At 48.9% G+C, this 18,630-nt stretch overlaps 4 protein-coding genes across 4 annotated transcripts; 3 read left to right on the top strand and 1 right to left on the bottom strand.

Moving 5' to 3' along the window:
- The first annotated feature begins 262 nt into the window (after positions 1-262).
- On the top strand, positions 263-1,354 carry FOBCDRAFT_27245 (Golgi apparatus membrane protein TVP15). Its single transcript, XM_031179958.3, has 5 exons — positions 263-503; positions 571-642; positions 729-787; positions 841-909; positions 962-1,354. Exons 1-5 carry the CDS (start codon positions 484-486, stop codon positions 1,135-1,137), a joined length of 396 nt encoding a protein of 131 aa, XP_031045845.1. The 5' UTR covers positions 263-483; the 3' UTR covers positions 1,138-1,354.
- FOBCDRAFT_27242 (rRNA-processing protein UTP21) lies at positions 1,355-4,878 on the bottom strand. Its single transcript, XM_031179959.3, has 3 exons — positions 4,694-4,878; positions 1,964-4,640; positions 1,355-1,912 (listed from the first exon to the last, which is right to left on the bottom strand). Exons 1-3 carry the CDS (start codon positions 4,802-4,804, stop codon positions 1,572-1,574), a joined length of 3,129 nt encoding a protein of 1,042 aa, XP_031045846.2. The 5' UTR covers positions 4,805-4,878; the 3' UTR covers positions 1,355-1,571.
- A 2,084-nt stretch (positions 4,879-6,962) lies between these two features.
- FOBCDRAFT_27235 (alkaline-phosphatase-like protein) lies at positions 6,963-10,309 on the top strand. Its single transcript, XM_059611469.1, has 3 exons — positions 6,963-7,469; positions 7,531-7,772; positions 7,821-10,309. Exons 1-3 carry the CDS (start codon positions 7,240-7,242, stop codon positions 10,073-10,075), a joined length of 2,727 nt encoding a protein of 908 aa, XP_059464624.1. The 5' UTR covers positions 6,963-7,239; the 3' UTR covers positions 10,076-10,309.
- A 2,237-nt stretch (positions 10,310-12,546) lies between these two features.
- On the top strand, positions 12,547-17,837 carry FOBCDRAFT_219941 (histidine phosphatase superfamily-domain-containing protein). Its single transcript, XM_031179962.3, has 5 exons — positions 12,547-13,519; positions 13,590-13,736; positions 13,798-13,819; positions 13,925-17,266; positions 17,327-17,837. The coding sequence occupies exons 1-5, from the start codon at positions 12,892-12,894 to the stop codon at positions 17,526-17,528; spliced, it is 4,341 nt and encodes a 1,446-aa protein (XP_031045849.3). The 5' UTR covers positions 12,547-12,891; the 3' UTR covers positions 17,529-17,837.
- The last annotated feature ends 793 nt before the right edge of the window (positions 17,838-18,630 follow it).

The following is an 18,630-nucleotide window of genomic DNA, read 5'->3' as shown; positions in this document are numbered from 1 at the left end:
AAATAAACCAAGATTCGACTGCCTCATCTCAGTCTCTCTCTCTTTTCTTTGTCTTTTGAGGTTGATTTTGAGCTTTCTCTGCTGTTTTTGGAAACGCTTTGATGTCATTCGCCCAAACTGTCCTGGAACTCCACTACCAACTCCTGATCATCAGCCTCTACATTCTCATTGGCCGAACCCCCCGTAAAGGAATTCCAAGACCCCCCAAAACTTGAAGCTTAGGTTGGTCTGGGGGCTTTGAGGCGTAGTCTGTCGTTAGCTTCAAACTCAAGGCTACCTACGTAATCTTGCTCCTCGTGCTTTTCACCTCCCGTCTCCGTCTTCGTCACCTTGCAACACTTACAAACGCCTCCCATCACAATTCGGCTGCCTTTGACGCGACTGCCCTTAAACTGCTGCCTACGCGATACTTTTCAGTATTAAACTCGATTCTACCTCGATTCTCTACGGCGCAGTCCTCAAATCAACAATAAATCAATCATCATGGAGCTCTCTGACATCTTGTGAGTAGCTACGTTGCACTCTAGTATCGTCACGAGAATAGTCGCTAACCATCGCTTTCAACTGTAGCCGCATTGTCAACTTGGCTGTTGGTGTTATCACCGTTCTCGGTGGTATCGCGTCCATCTTCCATCTCGGCCTGTACGTACACTCCAATCCTGCGCCGAGTGATCAATTCGCATTCAGGCGACACCTCGACAGCACGAATACTGACAATGCCTTTGTAGTCAACCCATCGTTGTCGGCGCTTACATGATCGTGTTTGGTCTCGTTATCGCTCTGCTCGGTACGTTGCGACACTGACCGAACTTCCCATGCGCCAAGCCTAACAGATCGCAGAGTTCCAGATCCCTCCCCAGGTCTCCCGACATGCCTCTTTCATGTTCTCCTTCGTCGGCCGTGGTGTCTGTAAGTAGCTACCTACCATAATCCACTTTGATACTCTCCTAACTCTCCTCAGTCTACGTCTTCATTGGCTGCCTTCTGTTGGGCAACTTCATCCTCAGCAAGATTGCTGGCAGCATCATCGGCATTGTCGGTCTCGCCTACATCGCCCTCGAGTTCGTCCCCTCCATCGAGCCCCCCAGCAACATGCGCGAGGCTGAAGATGCCGGCTGGGGCGCCGAGCAGGTCTAGAATGCCGATGCCAGCCAGCCGGGATCTACCCGTGCGGTTGCCTCTTCAGACACAGGCGCATAAGCTTTCGCGACGACCATTCGATCATGATACGAATGACAGCCGTAAACGCGCAACAAACGCGGTGAACCAGGACCTATAGGATAAATTACTTGAAAGATGAATGCTACAAGAGGGGGGGTAGAAAAGCTGTATTTCTAGGAATTGCAGACAGGAGGAGAGAATAAAGAGAAGAGGTGGCTCGTTTCAATGGGATTGAAGACGAGGTTCACGAGAATCAGTGTATAACGATTTGAAGAGATGAACCATTAGCAAAGAGACATTATAAGGACGTCGGGATCGAATATTCTATTGTCTAGTATACCTGATGCTCCCTCATGCCATGAAATCAAACGCCATTATTTCAACATCAACAAAACACTATTTTATGCTTCTCATGTCCTTGGACTCCTCAGGAAGCTAACTACACCACTGCAGTATCCAACCAGACCGTCCAACCGGTTGCACTCCTTCTCTTGATATGACTTCCACTCGCTCAACGCCGCCAACACATCCTGGTTCTCCATCACCAGATCAAAGTGTAATCGCAGGAACACGGTCATCCACGCCTGAGTAAGCTCATAGTCTCGACGAGTCTTGAGACGAGCTGTCAAAGCGCGGATGAAATGTAACAGTTCATTCGAGTCCTCATCGCCATCGCCGATAGAAAGCGAGCGAAGTTCGAGATCTGCGCTTGAGGGGGAGAGGGACTTGAGATGCTCAATGAACTCATCATCTGTGGCATGTTAGAATATATGGATTGCGATGTGAGAGAAGTGTGACTTACAACTTCCTGTCTCTGCTCCAGCACGAAGCTTGGTGCTGAGAACCTCCTCAAAACGAGCCTTCTCGACTCTTGTGATGCGAGAGTTGCTCTCTGCCTCGCTCTCACCCTGGAGTTTAGAAGCCATAGGGTTCTCCTTTCCTGTCGTCGAAGGCAAGAAGAAGGGCGCCTTCTCGGGAGCCTTGGGGGCCTCTGTGGGTTTATTTCGCTCCTTGATAAGATCCAGGTGCAGCAATGTTTGCCAGCGGCTCTTGGGAACCAAAGATAAAGTTGTAAGCTCAGAGCTAAGCTGTTCGATTGTTGGTGCCACTACGGTGTCCTCATCCTCAGCTTGCTCTTCCTCAAACGCACCCTCCAGCATGCCATGGCTGTTCTCGCCGGATACTGTAGGAGCAGAGACTTGACCAATCTCCTTCTCGGAGATTTGACGTGTGGGAACATGCTTGAACAGGGCCTTGTTGGTCCAGAGTGTCACTCCCAACTCGTTCTCGATTGTTGCAGCTAAGTATTCGCCAGTAACAGACATTGCCAGCGCCTTGCAAGGCTTCTCGAGTCTGATAGCATCGATCAAGTGACTCGTGGGAAGATCCCATACACGAATGACGCAATCTTGAGAAGCAGCGATGATCCATCGTCCATCGTTGGAGAAGCAGAAATCGTTGATGGCGCCCTGAGGACCCCAGAACTCACGAATCGTTCTCTTGGTCTCCATATCCACCACTCGAATTGATAGATCGTCGCATGAGAAAGCAAGCAGATTGCTTGCGGGGTGGTATCTGCATCCTGTTGGGAATGTCATAGGTGCCCAGTCAATCTGCTCTAATAGGTTTCCGGTCAAGAAGTCCCAGAATTTGATCTTACCATCCAGAGAGCAAGACACCACGTTCTTGTTCATGGAATCGACAACAAGACCAGTAATACGCTTAGTATGCTTTCCGGTACCAACGGGGAACTGGCGAGTAGCCTCGGCATGCATTTGTACGATATCGTCTGCCTGTCGTAGTTGCTGCATCTTGAGCTGACGAGCTTGACCCGGGGTCAATCTTGAAGGGAATCGTTGGCGGTGATTTCCTGACTGAAGGTTGTACATATCAATGCCGCCAGATTCAGCACCAACAAGCGCAAAGGTACCGCAAGGGCTGATAGCAACAGTAGAGACGTTGGTCTCATCTCCAGTAGGGAAAGCCCATCGACCAGCTCGCTTTCGGCCCCAGAACCATGTCCTGGCATAAGGATCGTTCTTGTGAGCGGTGACGACACTCTCCCAACCAGTCATACCACTGACCTCGGCATCCTGGGTCTTCTTCCTGTCTCGGGACTTTTGCCATATAGGCTGGTTGCCGGGCATAGCACCAATGCCACCATCTCGGTTCAATGAGGATGCCATACAAGTAATCTCAGGGGCCTTAAGGTCCTCCAAGGTTGTTGTAGGTCCATGAGATAGAGCGTTTGTGGCTAGAATACCAATCTTCTTGGCCTTCTTGCGAATGTTGCCCTGACTCAACTCTGTGCTCTGACCATCACGGCGCAGACTCCATCCCCAGAGGCTTCGATCTTGTCCACCACTGAGCAACCACTTGTTACCGGCATCGGCACCCTCAAAGTCGGTAGGAAGGAATTCGAGGCAGTTGACAGGACCAGCATGGCCGCTGCGTGAGTGGAGAATTCGAGGAATAGGAGAGAAGGGTGTCTCGTCGAAGATCCAGGACTTGAGAGAGTTATCGCGACCGCTGGTCACCACTACTGGTTGTCCAGGGAGAAACTCAATCTTGCTGATTCCACCACGGACAAGCGGTCCATCGTAAGAAGGAGGGTTATGAGCGCTTCTCAAAACACCCATCACGCGACCACCACCATTCAAATCCCAGAATGTGACATCTCCGGTAGCAGCTGTCGCCGTAGCCATAACACCATCCTTTCGTCCATCGTTACCCGCTCCCATACCATCAGTCCGGAAAGAAATTGAGTTGACCTGCGCCTCTGAGCTTCCAGCCTCGATGCGAAGAGTGACCTTATCGGTTAAAACATTCGTGATAATGAGAGTTCCTTCAGAATAGGCGATAGCCAGAAGAGACAGAGCAGGGCTAGGTTCTAGACATGTTACGGAACCGCAATCGGGAGCCGGAGGAAGAATAGTGTAAATGAGCTTGCCGGTGCTGACGTTCCAGATCTCGACCCAGCCATCTTTGCGACCCACGAAAATCTTGTTGAGGAAAGTTGGCATAGAAACAATGCCACCAGTTATTTCGTTGCCGCGGTTGTTGGCAGGTGTAGTGTGAATAGTGGTGTAGTGCTCCAGAGTGGCCGTCTTGAAAACCTCGATTCGCGTAGTAGCAGCGACGATAGTCCATATGCCCAGGATAAGAATTTGCTTGACAGGCTCGTTGAGGTCTGAGGGCAGTGCAAGCTCATCGACCTTCTTGCCCCTCTGGAACACCCAGATACCCTGAGATTCGCCCTTCTTTGATCCGCCCCATGCTACGAAAACCTTTTCCTTCCAGGCGAGAGTCGCGGTGATGTCGGCGGGTGTTTGCGGGCGAGTGATGAAGACGAGGTTCAATCCGCGACGAAGATCGTAAGTCTGAATAGATCGGCCAACTGAGGTTGAAATTTGAAACGTAGTCTTTCCGAGAGGAATCGATGTGAAAGGTACACTTGTAGGTGATACTAGACCGACAGTCTGAAGCGTAACAATTAGCTACTGGAGCACAACTCTCAGTCGGGTGGACATACACGGAAGGGCGCAAATATTCTCGAAGAGTCTGATGCAGCTTTTGAAGCATTGGCTGGCGCCGCAGTCTTCTGGCGCTTGACCACGGGGTGGTCAGCATCCTTATGAGGCATTGTAATTATGTGAGATGCAGCTGGTGCAAGTAGCGACAAAGGTTACTTCACCAAAGATGCCCGCTTGCGCTCTGCGATTGAGGCTGCTCTGCGTGATACTACAGCCATATCCAAAAATTTACAATTTTTGGCGGTGAAGCGGGGCAGTATTTCTGGTGTATGGCTGAAGTAATTATTCTAAGCTGGTACTGAATGTTGATTTTAGCTTTTAGACTTTCTGCAAGTCATTGAATTACGAGAAACACCTCTAAATATCTGATTGGGTCTTCGACTTTGTCATATGTCTGTTCATGCAGCTTCATGATCTTCTTAAACAGCTGGAAAGTCATGTTTCATCACAGCTCACAGTGTACGGTTCATTTTGTCATCTCCCTGCCGACAAACAACGGAGCAGGGCCAACTGATTTGCAGATAATCTTGGCACTAGCCATCTTGCATACACCGCGGGTAAGCCAAGGCGCATAGAACACCACTAGCGGGGAGATAGCTGGACTGGAATTCCGGGGGAGCATCTGGCTTTTGAGATCTCATCCATATCCATCATCCGAAAGAAATCGGTATGAAGGCGCCAGACCATGATCTTAGCCAGGGGAATCTGGTCCCTTTGAATCGGAACTCTCGTGCCTAGTTGCACAAATAAGGCTGCAAAGTTTCCCCAAGTACGCCCCAATTACGACTCAGCGTAACCGACGTCATACGCAGTTTGATCCAATATTCACAAGACAAAATTCTGGATCATGGATGTTGGTGACACGACGCCAAGAATATTGGGGTCTGTTCAAAACAGGGAGGAGGAATTGGTCGTGTGCCTCACTGCCTACAGTACAGAATGCTCTTATGTGAGCGGCAAGCAAGGGATGACAAATGGCCAAGCTTGGAGCTGAGTGCATGCGTTAGTTGACTGAAAGGCTTGTCATTGTTTGTTTGATTGGAGATGCCGTATCACGATCTCTCTTTGACAAGGGTGAGCTTTTTGTCTCTTCTAAACATAGTAAACAACAGCTTCGTCACATACTCGCAATCTGCTTGGGAGATCTGCTGTAGGTAAAACGACCTACCCCACTATACATGATTCAACTCTTTACACAATCCTTGTCGATGTCAAACATGACACAGTAAGAGAGAACAGACAGGGCACTATGTAAGACTCTAATATTTTGGAGCGCTTCCAACAGCCGAGAAACGCTCCAACTGTAGGGGTGATCTGATACAAATTGATCCACCTCCATCTCAATGTAAACGTCACCATAAAATTGGCGCCCGGAAATTCCACCCAGATTCCAACCAAGGCGGCAGCACACGACCGGGCTTCAAGGCTAGGGAAACATCAGGTACCGACCAACAAGAAGATGATGGTATTCTGAGCTAAATAAACGAGAGGGGAAAAAGGGTTTCGGGATTGTCTACTGTAAAAAGTCTTGCACTAACTCAGCCCCTCGTATTTGCGCAGTAACCGACCGGTCATCCCACCGCATCAAGACATAACCAGGTAGAAAGGTCCACTACATCATCAAGGATCCAGTTGTTACGGTGCAGCAAATGGAATGGATACTCACAAAGAACTACCGAGTTTGAAAGAAGAGAGAACAAGACCCCTTTTATCATTGATGCTAAAAGCGGATCATAGTTTTGGCCAGGAGAGGCAGGACGATCACGATACCTTACAAAGCAAGCAACTCCTTGTTCCAGAGCACTCTCTTTTTGTTTCAGTGGTGGCGCAGTGAGTCTTGAGAGCGGCCCAGCAAAGCAGAACAAGGCAAGGTACCTTATCTTACTAATGAACTGAGGTGACCTGCAGGGTTCGAAAGGTCAGGCATGTTTAGAATGTGTCAAAGAACCGTTCGTGGCCAGGCGTGCGAGCTTAAACCAAGCCGCCGTCGTAATCCAAGCAGAGCCTAGATGTGCTGGGCTACGCTACGGATACTTAAATTCACCTTATTAGCTTAAAACGACCGCCTCAAAAAGGTACAGGTACGGGTACGGTACGGTACGGTCGGTATAACTAACTCTGCCCTCCACGCCGTAACACGCGACCAGATACCAACCCTGGGCAATTTGCATTTGAGGTTTCATTGTTTCTGACACTCCTTCACTGTGCAAGCAGCAGGCGCAGGTTCCCATATATTCGATTGCCTATCCCTGAATATCCTTGGAGCGGGTTGCGTGTCACTCTGTTTCACCTCCAATCACTAATACTCTCACTCACTCACCCCAAAACTGTCTGTACATACTGTGCTGAACCTGGGGCTTGGCTTTTCAGCTCCTGCTGCAACATTCTTCTTAGTCTCTTCGTTTATATCTGATGAAAGCCTTATATCCGCTTGGCTTTTGCCCAGACCTGACCTTATTCCTCCTCCCCTCCACCTCAAATCCAACCCTTCAATATCATCCTCTTCCGCATCTCGTTGAACCTGATGATGTGAAGTAGGCCCAATATGCCTTCTTTAGTCTCTTATCTTTTTGCTGTCTTTTTCGTATCATTACTATTTACGAAGCTGCTACATCTATTCATCCACATCCATTCCATCGCCGTCATCGACTTTGTCGTCTATCTACCGACCTTCTTTCTGCAAGATTTCTTCCTAGTTCTCTTCGCCCGGTTATTGTTGCGTCGGGAGCGAACGATTCTCTCATTGATTGGTTATGTTCTTGGATGCTTTTTAACGTATATGCCCTCGATTTTACCTTTCCGTTGAATCTCGTTATGGCTAACAGTGGCTGCATAGTTTGATAACGTTCGTTGCTGCGGCATCCGAGCTTGGCTTTCATTATAGAACAGGCGGCGAAGTCGAATGGAGCGACGCTGGCGATTTTGCTAATGACGAGGGACTCAATGTTTTGATCAGCGAGAGCAGCAGTGTCATTGTTTCTGGTTTAATCATCCTCATCGTTGCATGGTTGCCTCAGAACTACCTATACAGGGTCTTTGGCGACACCGTATCTGGAATTGGCAAGCGAATCGCTTCAGGTTTGTCGCTAAACTCTATTAAAATGCTTAATCTGTTAACACTTGCAGTCTCTCGGTATTTGCGAGGCAAGATTCGCCCACAGCCGCAACATCAGCAGGACCCCGAGAACGCCGAGCCTTTCCTCCAGCGTGTCAACAGCGAAAGTACCGTCACAAACAGTGGCCATCCATCACCTAATTTGAGCCGCGATGGAGATGAGAAGGAATTGGAAGAGCGTACACAGAAGCGACGCTGCTGTGCATTCATTCCCTCTTGGGTCATCAATGCAGTCGTCTTGCTATTCATCGGCATCACATGGGTTGCCCGCCCTGACCAACCTTATAATCACATCGCAAGCAGTTTGCCTCTACGATTGTCCGACTCTGTGCGACCGAAGCTTGGACTCTGTGCTTCTCAAAACGAATTTCCCTTACGACAGCTCATCGAGAAGTCAAGATGGCAGGATCCCAAGGGCAACTTCAAGGGATGGGCTCCCAGCAGAGAGAACAACGACTTGGTAAAGAAGTACAGAGAGAACCCTCCTGCTTGGCTTCCTAACCCCATCCCCAGCGGTTTTCTCAAGTGGAATCCTGATCGATATAAGGACGAGCATGATAAGAAGGATGGTCTCAGCAATTTGTGCCCCAATACTTGGCAAGATCGGGGCTTCTACAACCCAGTCAACGACCCCATGCGAATTACTAACCTCGATCAAGAGATTCTGGCTCCTATCCAAGAGGCACTCTCGAATAACTCCGTCAAGATTAGACATATTGCTCTTATTCTCATGGAGAGTATGCGCGAAGAACTCTTCCCTCTTCAGCAGGGTAGCGATATACACCGATTCATCATGGAGTCGAACGACGAGAATGCCAGAGATGAAGTCAACGGCCGGGTATCACGCATGACTCAGAACTTCGAGAAGATCACCGGAAAGCCAGGCAACTATCAAAGCGCAAACGGAAGTGCTTACGATCCTCCCGCGAAGCCCGTATGGAACGACCAGACGAAGCCCGGCTTTGGTGGTGTCAATGTCGTTGGAGGTCTTACCAGCAGCAGTGTCTCAACCAAGAGTCTTGCTGCCGCGCATTGTGGCGCTTGGCCCATGGCCGTCAACATGTTTGAAGAATCTGAACTCGAGAGCTATCAGCCCTGCATCCCGCAGATTCTCGAACTGTTCAACAAGGTCAAGGGCAACACGACAAAGCGAGATGACAAGCCAGAAGACAAGCCACAGAAGAAGCGAGATTGGTGGGGTTTTGGCGGTACTGCGCAAGCCAAGTTCCATGAGTACCAGTGGAAGCCCGCTTTCTTCCAAGCCGTTACAGACCACTATGATAGGCAGGACAAGTTTGACGAGAAGATTGGTTTCGATTTTAAGGTCACCAAGCCCAGATTAGACGAGGAGGCCAAGGACAATCCCGAGATGGAGGAGATCAACTATTTTGGATACCCCGAAACCGATTTGAGGGAGCACATCAGAAAGTTTATTTCCGATGGCATCGCCGAAGATAAGCGACTCTTCATGTCGCACTTTACCAGCACTACTCATCACCCTTGGGGAGTACCTAAGTGGTTCGAGAAAGAGAAGTACATGGGTAAAGAGGGCGGTAATCATCAAGATCTTGACAAGTATCTCAACACCATCCGCTTCACCGACGCATGGCTTGGTGAGCTTATGCAGATGTTTGAGGATACCGGAATCGCCGATGAAACCCTCGTTGTCTTCGTTGGTGATCACGGCCAAGCATTCAAGGAAGATTTCTCAAAGACAGGTACCTACGAAAACCGTCATATCAGCAACTTTCGGGTTCCGATTTCTTTCCGACATCCCAGCATTCCTCGCGTGCAATACGAGGCCAACGTGACATCGATCTCTATCCTTCCCACCATTCTCGACCTCCTCGTCAACTCAGGATCTCTCAACAAAAAAGATTCTGAAATTGCACTCGACCTCGCCCACGACTACGAAGGTCAATCCCTAATTCGCCCATATCAAAAGACACAAGACGGCCGTCGCGCTTGGAACTTTGGACTTATCAACCCAGGCGGTGGTATGCTCACAGTAACCTCAGCCGACGCACCCTGGCGCCTCGCAGTTCCTCTAAAGAAAGACCTCGAATACACATTTACAGATCTCGGCAAAGACCCGCTAGAGCTAGACGCTTTGGACAAATGGTCGATCAAGTCAATGATCAAGGCAGTGAAGCGCCAGTACGGCAACGACGCTGCGACCTGGGTGAAGGAAGCCGACGAAGTTGCCCACTGGTGGGCTCTAGAGCGAAGACGCCTCTGGGGATATAATCCCGACGAGGATAAATGATCCTATTTTATTATTACTAGTTTATTTTATGACATGATGCATTGGGTATCTGGGTTTGCGGGTCTGCAATTACTTTTGGGAACTGGTTTTTTGGCATACCCATTGGCACTTGTGTACGGCATACATACATTTGGGGAGAGGCTCCCTCGGAAATGGTTGTTTTTTGGGTTGATTTTTTTTTGTCTACAAAATGGCATAGACTTTGAATTTTACGCATTGTATACTTGATCAAGGTCGTTTCGTTCATGGCTTATGTTTCAGTGATTGTGTTTTAAGCTGAGCGACGCATTTGGCTGTGTGGTCAGACTTCTACATGATCGTGGCTATCGAAACGAAACGTTTATGCAATGTATAATCCGAGCAAATCGGAAATTATGTGGCTTTTATTTCCATAGTACGTTCACAGTGCATTGAGCGCTTGGTCATTGCTGGGTGATAGTCTTTACAAGAAGGTTGATGCTTATTGGGAGCTATTGTCCGAAGCTAGCGAAGAAGAGATCGACGAGTTTCAAAGATATTGGTAGTTAAAAGCATAAAGCATGAGATAAACCTACACTGACGCCATATAACTTGGTTACCTTGGTATCGGCTGCATCAGCTAGAAATGAAAATGATGCAAGTCCAAGCACCGGATAAGAGCTAGCTATATAGCCTCATCCTACAGAAACCATGAGACTCAATGTTGTATTTGCAAAATGTTAAATTATGATCAGGCAGCTTATGACAGAATATCAGATAATTACATATCGCATTACATGGTCAGACCTGCACTGCCAGAGCCGCACAATGAGAACTGTCGAGATCTAGGAATAGCCTCGTTGTGGTACACCAGATCCATGGGTCTGATCTCCTGCAAGTCATAACGCAACTGCAGGACCAAGACCGCTTTCCCAAGCTGTCATCGGTTCCTCTAGGTTACATAGCTCAAAGAGCTAAGCTTGTCGCATGCCTCAAGCCACTAAGGAGCCGTATCCCCCCATGTTGGGATCTCGTGGGCATCCTTTCTCACGATGCGTCGGTCCAATAACATGGCTCAATTGGAGCATGCCCCTTCCAGAAGTCGTTTTGATTGCCGAGTTCCTGGGACGATGACGACGGAACATGTCTCACTAGGCGTGGGCGTGGCGCCTTTCTTGCAGATATCATGTGCATGAACGCAGTCACTCTAAGGGTTCGTTTGTGTATCTTGATGCTGAATCAAACCACATGTTGGGAATATGCTTCTTGATGTTGAGGGAAACTTGAATTATACGGCTGCTGTTGATGGATGGATCTCCACTATCATGCACTGAATCGAGCACTCCCCAGATGACCATTGCATTGCTACAGTAGCCCCGCCATCAGAAGCATCCAGACTGCAGCAAATCTGGTGACTGAAAGCACCTGTCATTCAGTGAAATGACGATAAAACAAGCATCTCAGAGATCTTTATATATTTCTGAGCAGGAATATATATGTGAAGAGTCATTTGCAAGCAAGGAAAGGACCTGCCCGCACCTCTCATTCTCTGGCCTCTTATACAGGCCCTTGTTCCATTCGCCCACCAGCAACCGAAACACTGCATCCGTCTCATGGGAATCTTGGCCATTGCAACGGTCATTACCCTGCAGCTTTTTCTATAAGAGGAATGAAAAAGAAACAATCGTGGGCTAGTAACTTTCAGCAACGTGAAGATCCCAACGTTACCTGTATTTATTGATACCTGACGGGATCACGGCACAGCAATCACATTGTCGCCTTAGCACCAAACGAGGTAAAGGCCCAACTCATTTCCAGACCAGAATAAGAACCATCGACTTCTCGCATCGACATTCTTTTTTTGCCTATAACCTATTGTCATCCTCTTATTGATATCGGTTGCAGATAAATGTTTCATCGTCTCCAAAAGCAGTGAGAAAACGAGGCGAGACACTCATCAAGACATCGAAAAACGTCTGTCTTACCCGCTCCAAGTTTAGGCTCGGTAGTCTAACCTAACCAACCCTGCTAATAAACGGGCCCTTTTCATCGACGTCAGACCTTCTGACACCTGATTGCGAGCTCATGGAATTTGGTAGTTATTGAATTCAGAAGATAACAGCACGAATCAATTGACAACCGGTCCTTTCTTCAATTGGTGTACTCGGTCACAATCTCTCACACAAGACATTTGGGTGTGTACAAGAACTGGCAACACACACAAGATACCTTGACGTTACCGTACTGTATCATACATCACATTACATTACCTTACCTTACCTTACCCTTCTATACGATACGACCTTGGCTCACTCTATCTATATCCCGTCCGTGGAGATAGCGGACCATTAATACTGGACACCATGAACAAGAATAACCCACTGGACCCGGATTTGAATGCTGCTAGTCTGGCCGATACCGATGACAGTCCAGCCCAATCCCAAGCACAGGCACAAGAAGAACCAGAGCCAGAACAAGAACCATCGGTTAGCTCCTCCGTCTCCGCCTCCGGTGAACCTTCCGCTGCCGACTTTTCTTCCTCGCCTCGCCGCTTTCATCCACACTCTCATCCACCCTCTTCGTCACTCACTTTTGGTTACGTTTCTGTTGAACAGCATAATATTCAACCCAATCCGCCTCGGCAATCTCGTGCTCTCTCTTCAACATCGGCCTCGCTACTCGCCAATTCTTCTGCTGCCGCCATCACAAGGAAGAGTCGCGGCGCCGAGCCCGTCACTAGAGACGCATACGCAACCGCACGCCGGGCCAGTTTCACGGCAGCTCCAAGCTCGACAACCGCGGTCTCATCTTTGCCAATCAGGAACCCCCGACCTCTAGCACGCACTCGCCGCGAGTCCATGACCTCAGATACCGCTTCTGAAGAACAGACGTTGGCCGATTCGCAACTTTCAGGCCCTGGAGAAGAACCCCACCAACTGCGAACTCGCTTACCGTCTACCAACGAGAATTCCCACACCGTATCGTCAGAAGCTTCCAACGCCGCGTACCACCGATTGTCTTCTTCCTCGGACTACCAGTCTAGGAGACTCTCCGGTACTTCCATCTACTCTCTCGCATCTGCCCGTGGTGTACTCAGCGGTTCATCATCAGCTCATGGTTCAGAGCTAGGCACTCCACCAAGATCTGTACCTGGATTACTGTCAACAGGCAAGAGCACAGCAACGGGCCAGTCTGAAGCAGAAGTCTCCAACATCACTGTCACTACTTCTAGTAACCAACCGGGTCAATCAGTCGTGGGACACCCTAATCAGCATCATCTAACGCCTCGCGATCTTCACTCGCAACCACTTGATTTTACAAAACGAGCTATTCGACACGACAACATGCAGAGCAGTACGTCTGGCTTACGGCAAGGGCCCGATAGATCTCGTAGCCGAGCCAAGAGACGCTTTAGCGGAAGCACAGCAACCAGCAGCCACAGCCCGAGTAGCGATCGGGGTCCCCACCATCGAGAGAGAGAAGAGGGTATGTTCATTTACCTTGGCTCTGGAAATCCAAGGCACATTGCTTAAATCCAGGGTCTAACTTGCTGCAGTGAAACCATCACGATGGGGTGTCATTGGTGTGTGCGCTCTAGATGTCAAGGCTCGAAGCAAGCCCAGCAGGAACATTTTGAACCGACTCATCGCCAATCGTGAATTCGATGTGGTGGTCTTTGGTGATAAGGTCATCCTCGATGAAGGTGAGTTTACAAATGCAAGAGTTGTGTATTTCAGAACTAAACTAATCCATCTTGTGTGCAGAGGTTGAGAATTGGCCTATTTGGTGAGTAGATCTTCTCGGTGAGCTGAAGTAGCATAGTGGGGTGCATCTGTAGTGCTGCAAGGGGCACGTGCCGAATTACCCAAAGTGATAACTAACACCAGACAGTGATTACCTTATTTCGTTCTATTCCGACGGTTTTCCACTTGACAAGGCTATTGCCTATGTTAAGGCTCGAAAGCCCTTCTGTGTGAACGATGTTCCTATGCAGCAGATTCTATGGGACCGGCGCCTGTGCCTTCACTTACTCGACAAGATCGAGGTCAGGACACCAAAGCGTGTCGAGGTTACTCGTGATGGTGGCCCTCAATATCTTACGCCAGAGATGGTGAAGCATATCAAGGACGTCTCTGGAGTTTCTCTGGATCCTATTGACCCCTCGCAGACACCGCCTCCCCAAAAAGTAGAACTTATCGAAGACGGCAATACTATCAGTGTAGATGGTCAAACACTCCGAAAGCCCTTTGTTGAGAAACCAACAAGTGGCGAGGATCACAACATTATCATATATTTCCCCACAGAAGAAGGCGGCGGTGCTCGAAAGCTCTTCCGAAAGATCGGAAACAAGAGTTCCGACTACATCAAAGATCTCAATGTCCCCAGAGCCATCACAGAACCTGGAAGCAGTTATATCTATGAAAGCTTCATGCAAGTCGATAACGCCGAAGATGTCAAAGCCTACACTGTTGGCCCAAACTATTGCCACGCAGAGACCCGAAAGAGTCCTGTAGTGGATGGTGTGGTGCGAAGAAATACTCATGGCAAAGAGTTGCGTTATGTCACAGCCCTTGGTGCGGAAGAGAAAGAGATGGCCAGCAGGATATCTACAGCTTTCGGCCAAAGAGTCTGTGGGTTTGACATGCTGCGAGCATCAGGCAAGAGCTATGTCATTGATGTCAATGGTTGGAGCTTTGTCAAGGATAATGACGACTACTACGATCATTGTTCCAACATCCTGAAGGACCTTTTTATCAAGGAGAAAATGAGAAAGGGTGGTGTCACTCCCCCTATGCCTTCGCCTGCGCCATCAGATACAGACCCCTTCACACGAGCATCTAACGCGTTCAAGGATCGTGAACAAACCCAGTCTGGCACTAATGGAGTCAGGACGAGCATCAATTCCATTGCAGGTACTACCGACTCGCAGCCCGACGACTCTTCCCGTCGTGCACCCAGCGGCACAGTTACTCCTCTTCTACCCCCAGACAGCGGACTACCTTCGAAGACGCACAGCACGTTGGCGACTCCAGCGATCCCACCCACTCCTGTCGATGTGACCCTGCCGGGGATTTCATCCGCCCCTCCAACTCAGCAGAGCGCTGTTGCGGAGCCTCCGTCAGAACAAGCATCCATTGTCCCTGAGCCTCCCCTGCCAACTCACTCCTGGAAGCTGAAGGGTATGGTTTCGGTGATTCGACACGCAGATCGCACTCCCAAGCAAAAGTACAAGTTTACGTTTCATTCGGAACCTTTCATCGCACTTTTGAAGGGCCACCAGGAAGAAGTCTTGCTGATTGGAGAAGCTGCACTTGGAAGTGTCGTGCAAGCTGTGGATTTGGCCTACGAACAAGGAATCGAGGACCGCGCCAAGCTCCGATCTCTTCGAAACGTTCTCGTCAAGAAGGGCAGCTGGCCTGGTACGAAGATTCAGATCAAGCCTATGTTTCGAAAGAAGAAGACAGAAGAGCCTGTTATTAGTGAGGAGCTGGTCGCCATGACCGAGGAGAAAAAAGATATCACTGAGGAAGCGGGCGACTCGTCGAGGGAGGATAAGTCCCACCAGGGTCCAAAACGACAAGATTCTCTTTCTGGAGTAACGATGTCCAAATTTACCGCCGCTGAGGAGCGTCTGGTTCTCGACAAACTGCAGCTCATTGTCAAATGGGGAGGCGAGCCAACACATTCGGCCCGATATCAGTCTCAGGAACTCGGCGAGAATATGCGCAACGACCTCATGCTTTTGAACAGGGATATTCTCGACGAAGTTCACGTTTTCAGCAGTTCTGAGAGACGTGTGACTACCAGTGCTCAAATTTGGGCGGCATCATTCTTGGGCAAAAAGGATATTCCTGAGGACTTCATCACCATTCGCAAGGATCTTTTGGACGATTCAAATGCTGCCAAAGATGAGATGGATAAGGTCAAGAAGAAGCTCAAGGGACTACTGCGCAAGGGCAACGAGCGTCCTGCGCAGTTCACATGGCCGGAAAACATGCCTGAACCTTCTGAAGTACAAACAAGAGTCGTACAGCTGATGAACTTTCACCGACGGGTGATGGATCATAACTATAAAAAGCTGCAGAGTGGTGCTGTTACATCCCTTAATGCCATATCAAATCCTAGTACCGAGAAACTGTCAGGGGAAAACTCAAGCTCATCAATTGCCTCATCACTTTCTCAAGCAAACACCCTCAACCAGATTCAGTCAAGATGGTGCTGTGGCGAAGACGCTGAGCTCTTCCGAGAGCGCTGGGAGAAACTCTTCCAGGAGTTCTGCGATGGCGAAAAGGTTGATCCAAGCAAGATATCGGAACTCTATGACACCATGAAGTTCGATGCATTGCACAACCGTCAGTTCCTTGAATGGGTATACACACCGCCGAACCACATGCTTGATGAATACACAGCTGCTGGTGCCAGCAGTGTCCCTGGAGGTTCTAATGGTACCAAGGACGGAAAGTCAAAAGAGTCTGAGGATGGCAAAACTTCCGATGACAAGAGTGACAAGAGTCACCACCACTCGCCTGAGGGGTCAGACAAGGTGGATGCGGGAAGCAGATCCGCCTCAGTCAAGAAACTGTTTAGAAGACGATCGTTCCTTAACAATCTGCGGCACTTCAACGAAGAGGCACCACCTGAGCAATACTTCCGCCTATACAAGGGCACGAAGCAGACTGCATCCACAGCAGATGCTCATAACGAACCTCTGCAGGAACTGTACCGTCTTGCTAAGGTTCTGTTTGACTTTATCTGCCCTCAAGAATATGGCATCTCGGATAGTGAGAAACTCGAGATTGGTCTGCTCACATCGTTGCCTCTCCTTAAAGAGATTGTGCAGGACCTCGAGGAGATGCAGGCGTCGGATGATGCCAAGTCGTTCTTCTACTTCACCAAGGAGTCACATATCTATACATTGTTAAACTGCATCATCGAGGGAGGTGTAGAGACCAAGATTAAGCGCAGCACTATCCCTGAGCTTGATTACCTTTCTCAGATCTGCTTTGAGCTCTACGAAGCAGAGATGAAATCAGGCGATGGATCATCACCTCACGACGCGCCTACGTTTACGTACAGCATTCGTATCACCATCAGTCCTGGCTGCCATGTCTTCGATCCCTTGCATGTTCAACTCGACAGTCGGCATTGCATCGGATGTGCTCCCAGGCGAAGTTTGACACCCCACGCGGACTGGTTGCAGGTCATCAAGACACTCCGAGCCAAGTTCAACCAGTAAGTCTTTTCATCCGATGTCCACCATTGCCGTGTGAATATCAACTAACACCCGTCCAGGGTCAAACTACCAAAGACGTTCCTGGCAGTCAACTTGTCTGATGCCTTTACATTTGAGGACCTTGAACGACAAGGCAGTGATAGCGATGTGTTAGAGATGAAGACTGCGCCGTCCAGAGGCATAACCGAGCAGCCCAAATCTCCTGAAGATGAGGGTTCAGAGACACTTGCAACTGGTGCTGGTGAAGTTATGATCTCATAGATCAGGGAAGTAAGCCCGAGAAGACCAAGATAAGAGCATATCATGTGTCTTATGTGATAGGGCGTTCAGAGTTCGGGATTTTGCAATGGGGCTTGTCTGATCACCCAATAGTGGCGTAGCCTCTGCAAGTCCCCTTGTACGTTTCATGATGGCGAGCTGTTGAAAGAGTATGATGAGTATTGTCACGATTTGGTGTGACATCTCAAGTTATCTTGCATTATCGAAATAGAATACCCACATTTAAATAGAAGCAGGTTAGTCACGGACTCTTGTTGCTCTTTAATGAAAACACGAGTTGGCATGTGAAAGTATCTCTCTGTAACCTCAACCTGCACGCTTTCACGTATCTAGTTGTGAGGTAGTCGCATTGCAGTTGGCCTTATTGGGTTAATAAGTTCTTCACATGAGGGACATAACTGTGGAATCAGAATTGTGGTGTCACTCTGAGATTTCTTGGCATGATTTTTTTGATCGTGCAAGGTTTTGTTGGGTTTTTTCTCCGAGGCTCGGCACAGCATGGTTAAGACCCTCTAATAGCGAAAAAAAAAAAAAATCCAACAGTGTGGGATCGGTAGTCTTGAGCATAGATAAAAAAAAAAGGCTCATACTTCGGAGCCCCAGAAACCGGGCATCTGGGTCAGAGTATTAGAAAGCGATCGCCGGTAAACTTTCCTTGTCCTGAAACTCGCTCCGAAGTCGTAGATTCAGTATCAACTGACTTCAGGGATGAAGTTCTAGGACGAGGTAACGTGCGAAGTAGTGTAGATGTGGTGTTATCAACTCCGAGCTTTGCACACGGAACTTCTACACCAACGTGCCAATGACCAGATGGTGGAGGTGTTCACACCAGACCGACAGGGACCACGGTTGTTTGATTACCCAGGACATAAGTTCGACTTGCGTTCTGGAATTTGTGGAATATGATGGTAGGCTCTCTTGGTGGTCTGTTGAAAAATGCCATCACCTGATACGAAGTCCAGGCTTGACGATTGCCAAGCACAAACCCATTGAGCCATGCAGAGCTGAGGGAAAATGTTCGAAAATAGGAAACAACAGCTTTACAATTCAATTTGAGTTCCGGAATCAACAGATGAAACATCCA

The sequence above is a fragment of the Fusarium oxysporum genome, chromosome IV, assembly GCF_013085055.1.
Source record: "Fusarium oxysporum Fo47 chromosome IV, complete sequence".
NCBI classification, from domain to species: domain Eukaryota; kingdom Fungi; phylum Ascomycota; class Sordariomycetes; order Hypocreales; family Nectriaceae; genus Fusarium; species Fusarium oxysporum.
The sequence above is the reverse complement of the archived record's forward strand: the minus strand, read 5'-3'. Positions and strand labels throughout refer to the sequence as shown.

Excerpts from the sequence above, each read along its gene's own strand:
- FOBCDRAFT_27245 (XM_031179958.3), top strand. The coding sequence starts at position 484 with ATGGAGCTCTCTGACATCTT. Across the intron at positions 504-570 it reads ATGGAGCTCTCTGACATCTT|CCGCATTGTCAACTTGGCTG; the intron begins GTGAGTAGCTAC and ends TTTCAACTGTAG. Across the intron at positions 788-840 it reads TCTCGTTATCGCTCTGCTCG|AGTTCCAGATCCCTCCCCAG; the intron begins GTACGTTGCGAC and ends AACAGATCGCAG.
- FOBCDRAFT_27242 (XM_031179959.3), bottom strand. The coding sequence starts at position 4,804 with ATGCCTCATAAGGATGCTGACCACCCCGTGGTCAAGCGCCAGAAGACT. Across the intron at positions 4,641-4,693 it reads GAATATTTGCGCCCTTCCGT|ACTGTCGGTCTAGTATCACC; the intron begins GTATGTCCACCC and ends GTTACGCTTCAG. Across the intron at positions 1,913-1,963 it reads TGGAGCAGAGACAGGAAGTT|ATGATGAGTTCATTGAGCAT; the intron begins GTAAGTCACACT and ends AACATGCCACAG.
- FOBCDRAFT_27235 (XM_059611469.1), top strand. The coding sequence starts at position 7,240 with ATGCCTTCTTTAGTCTCTTATCTTTTTGCTGTCTTTTTCGTATCATTA. Across the intron at positions 7,470-7,530 it reads GTTCTTGGATGCTTTTTAAC|TTTGATAACGTTCGTTGCTG; the intron begins GTATATGCCCTC and ends GTGGCTGCATAG. Across the intron at positions 7,773-7,820 it reads TGGCAAGCGAATCGCTTCAG|TCTCTCGGTATTTGCGAGGC; the intron begins GTTTGTCGCTAA and ends TAACACTTGCAG.
- FOBCDRAFT_219941 (XM_031179962.3), top strand. The coding sequence starts at position 12,892 with ATGACCTCAGATACCGCTTCTGAAGAACAGACGTTGGCCGATTCGCAA. Across the intron at positions 13,520-13,589 it reads CCATCGAGAGAGAGAAGAGG|TGAAACCATCACGATGGGGT; the intron begins GTATGTTCATTT and ends AACTTGCTGCAG. Across the intron at positions 13,737-13,797 it reads TAAGGTCATCCTCGATGAAG|AGGTTGAGAATTGGCCTATT; the intron begins GTGAGTTTACAA and ends TCTTGTGTGCAG.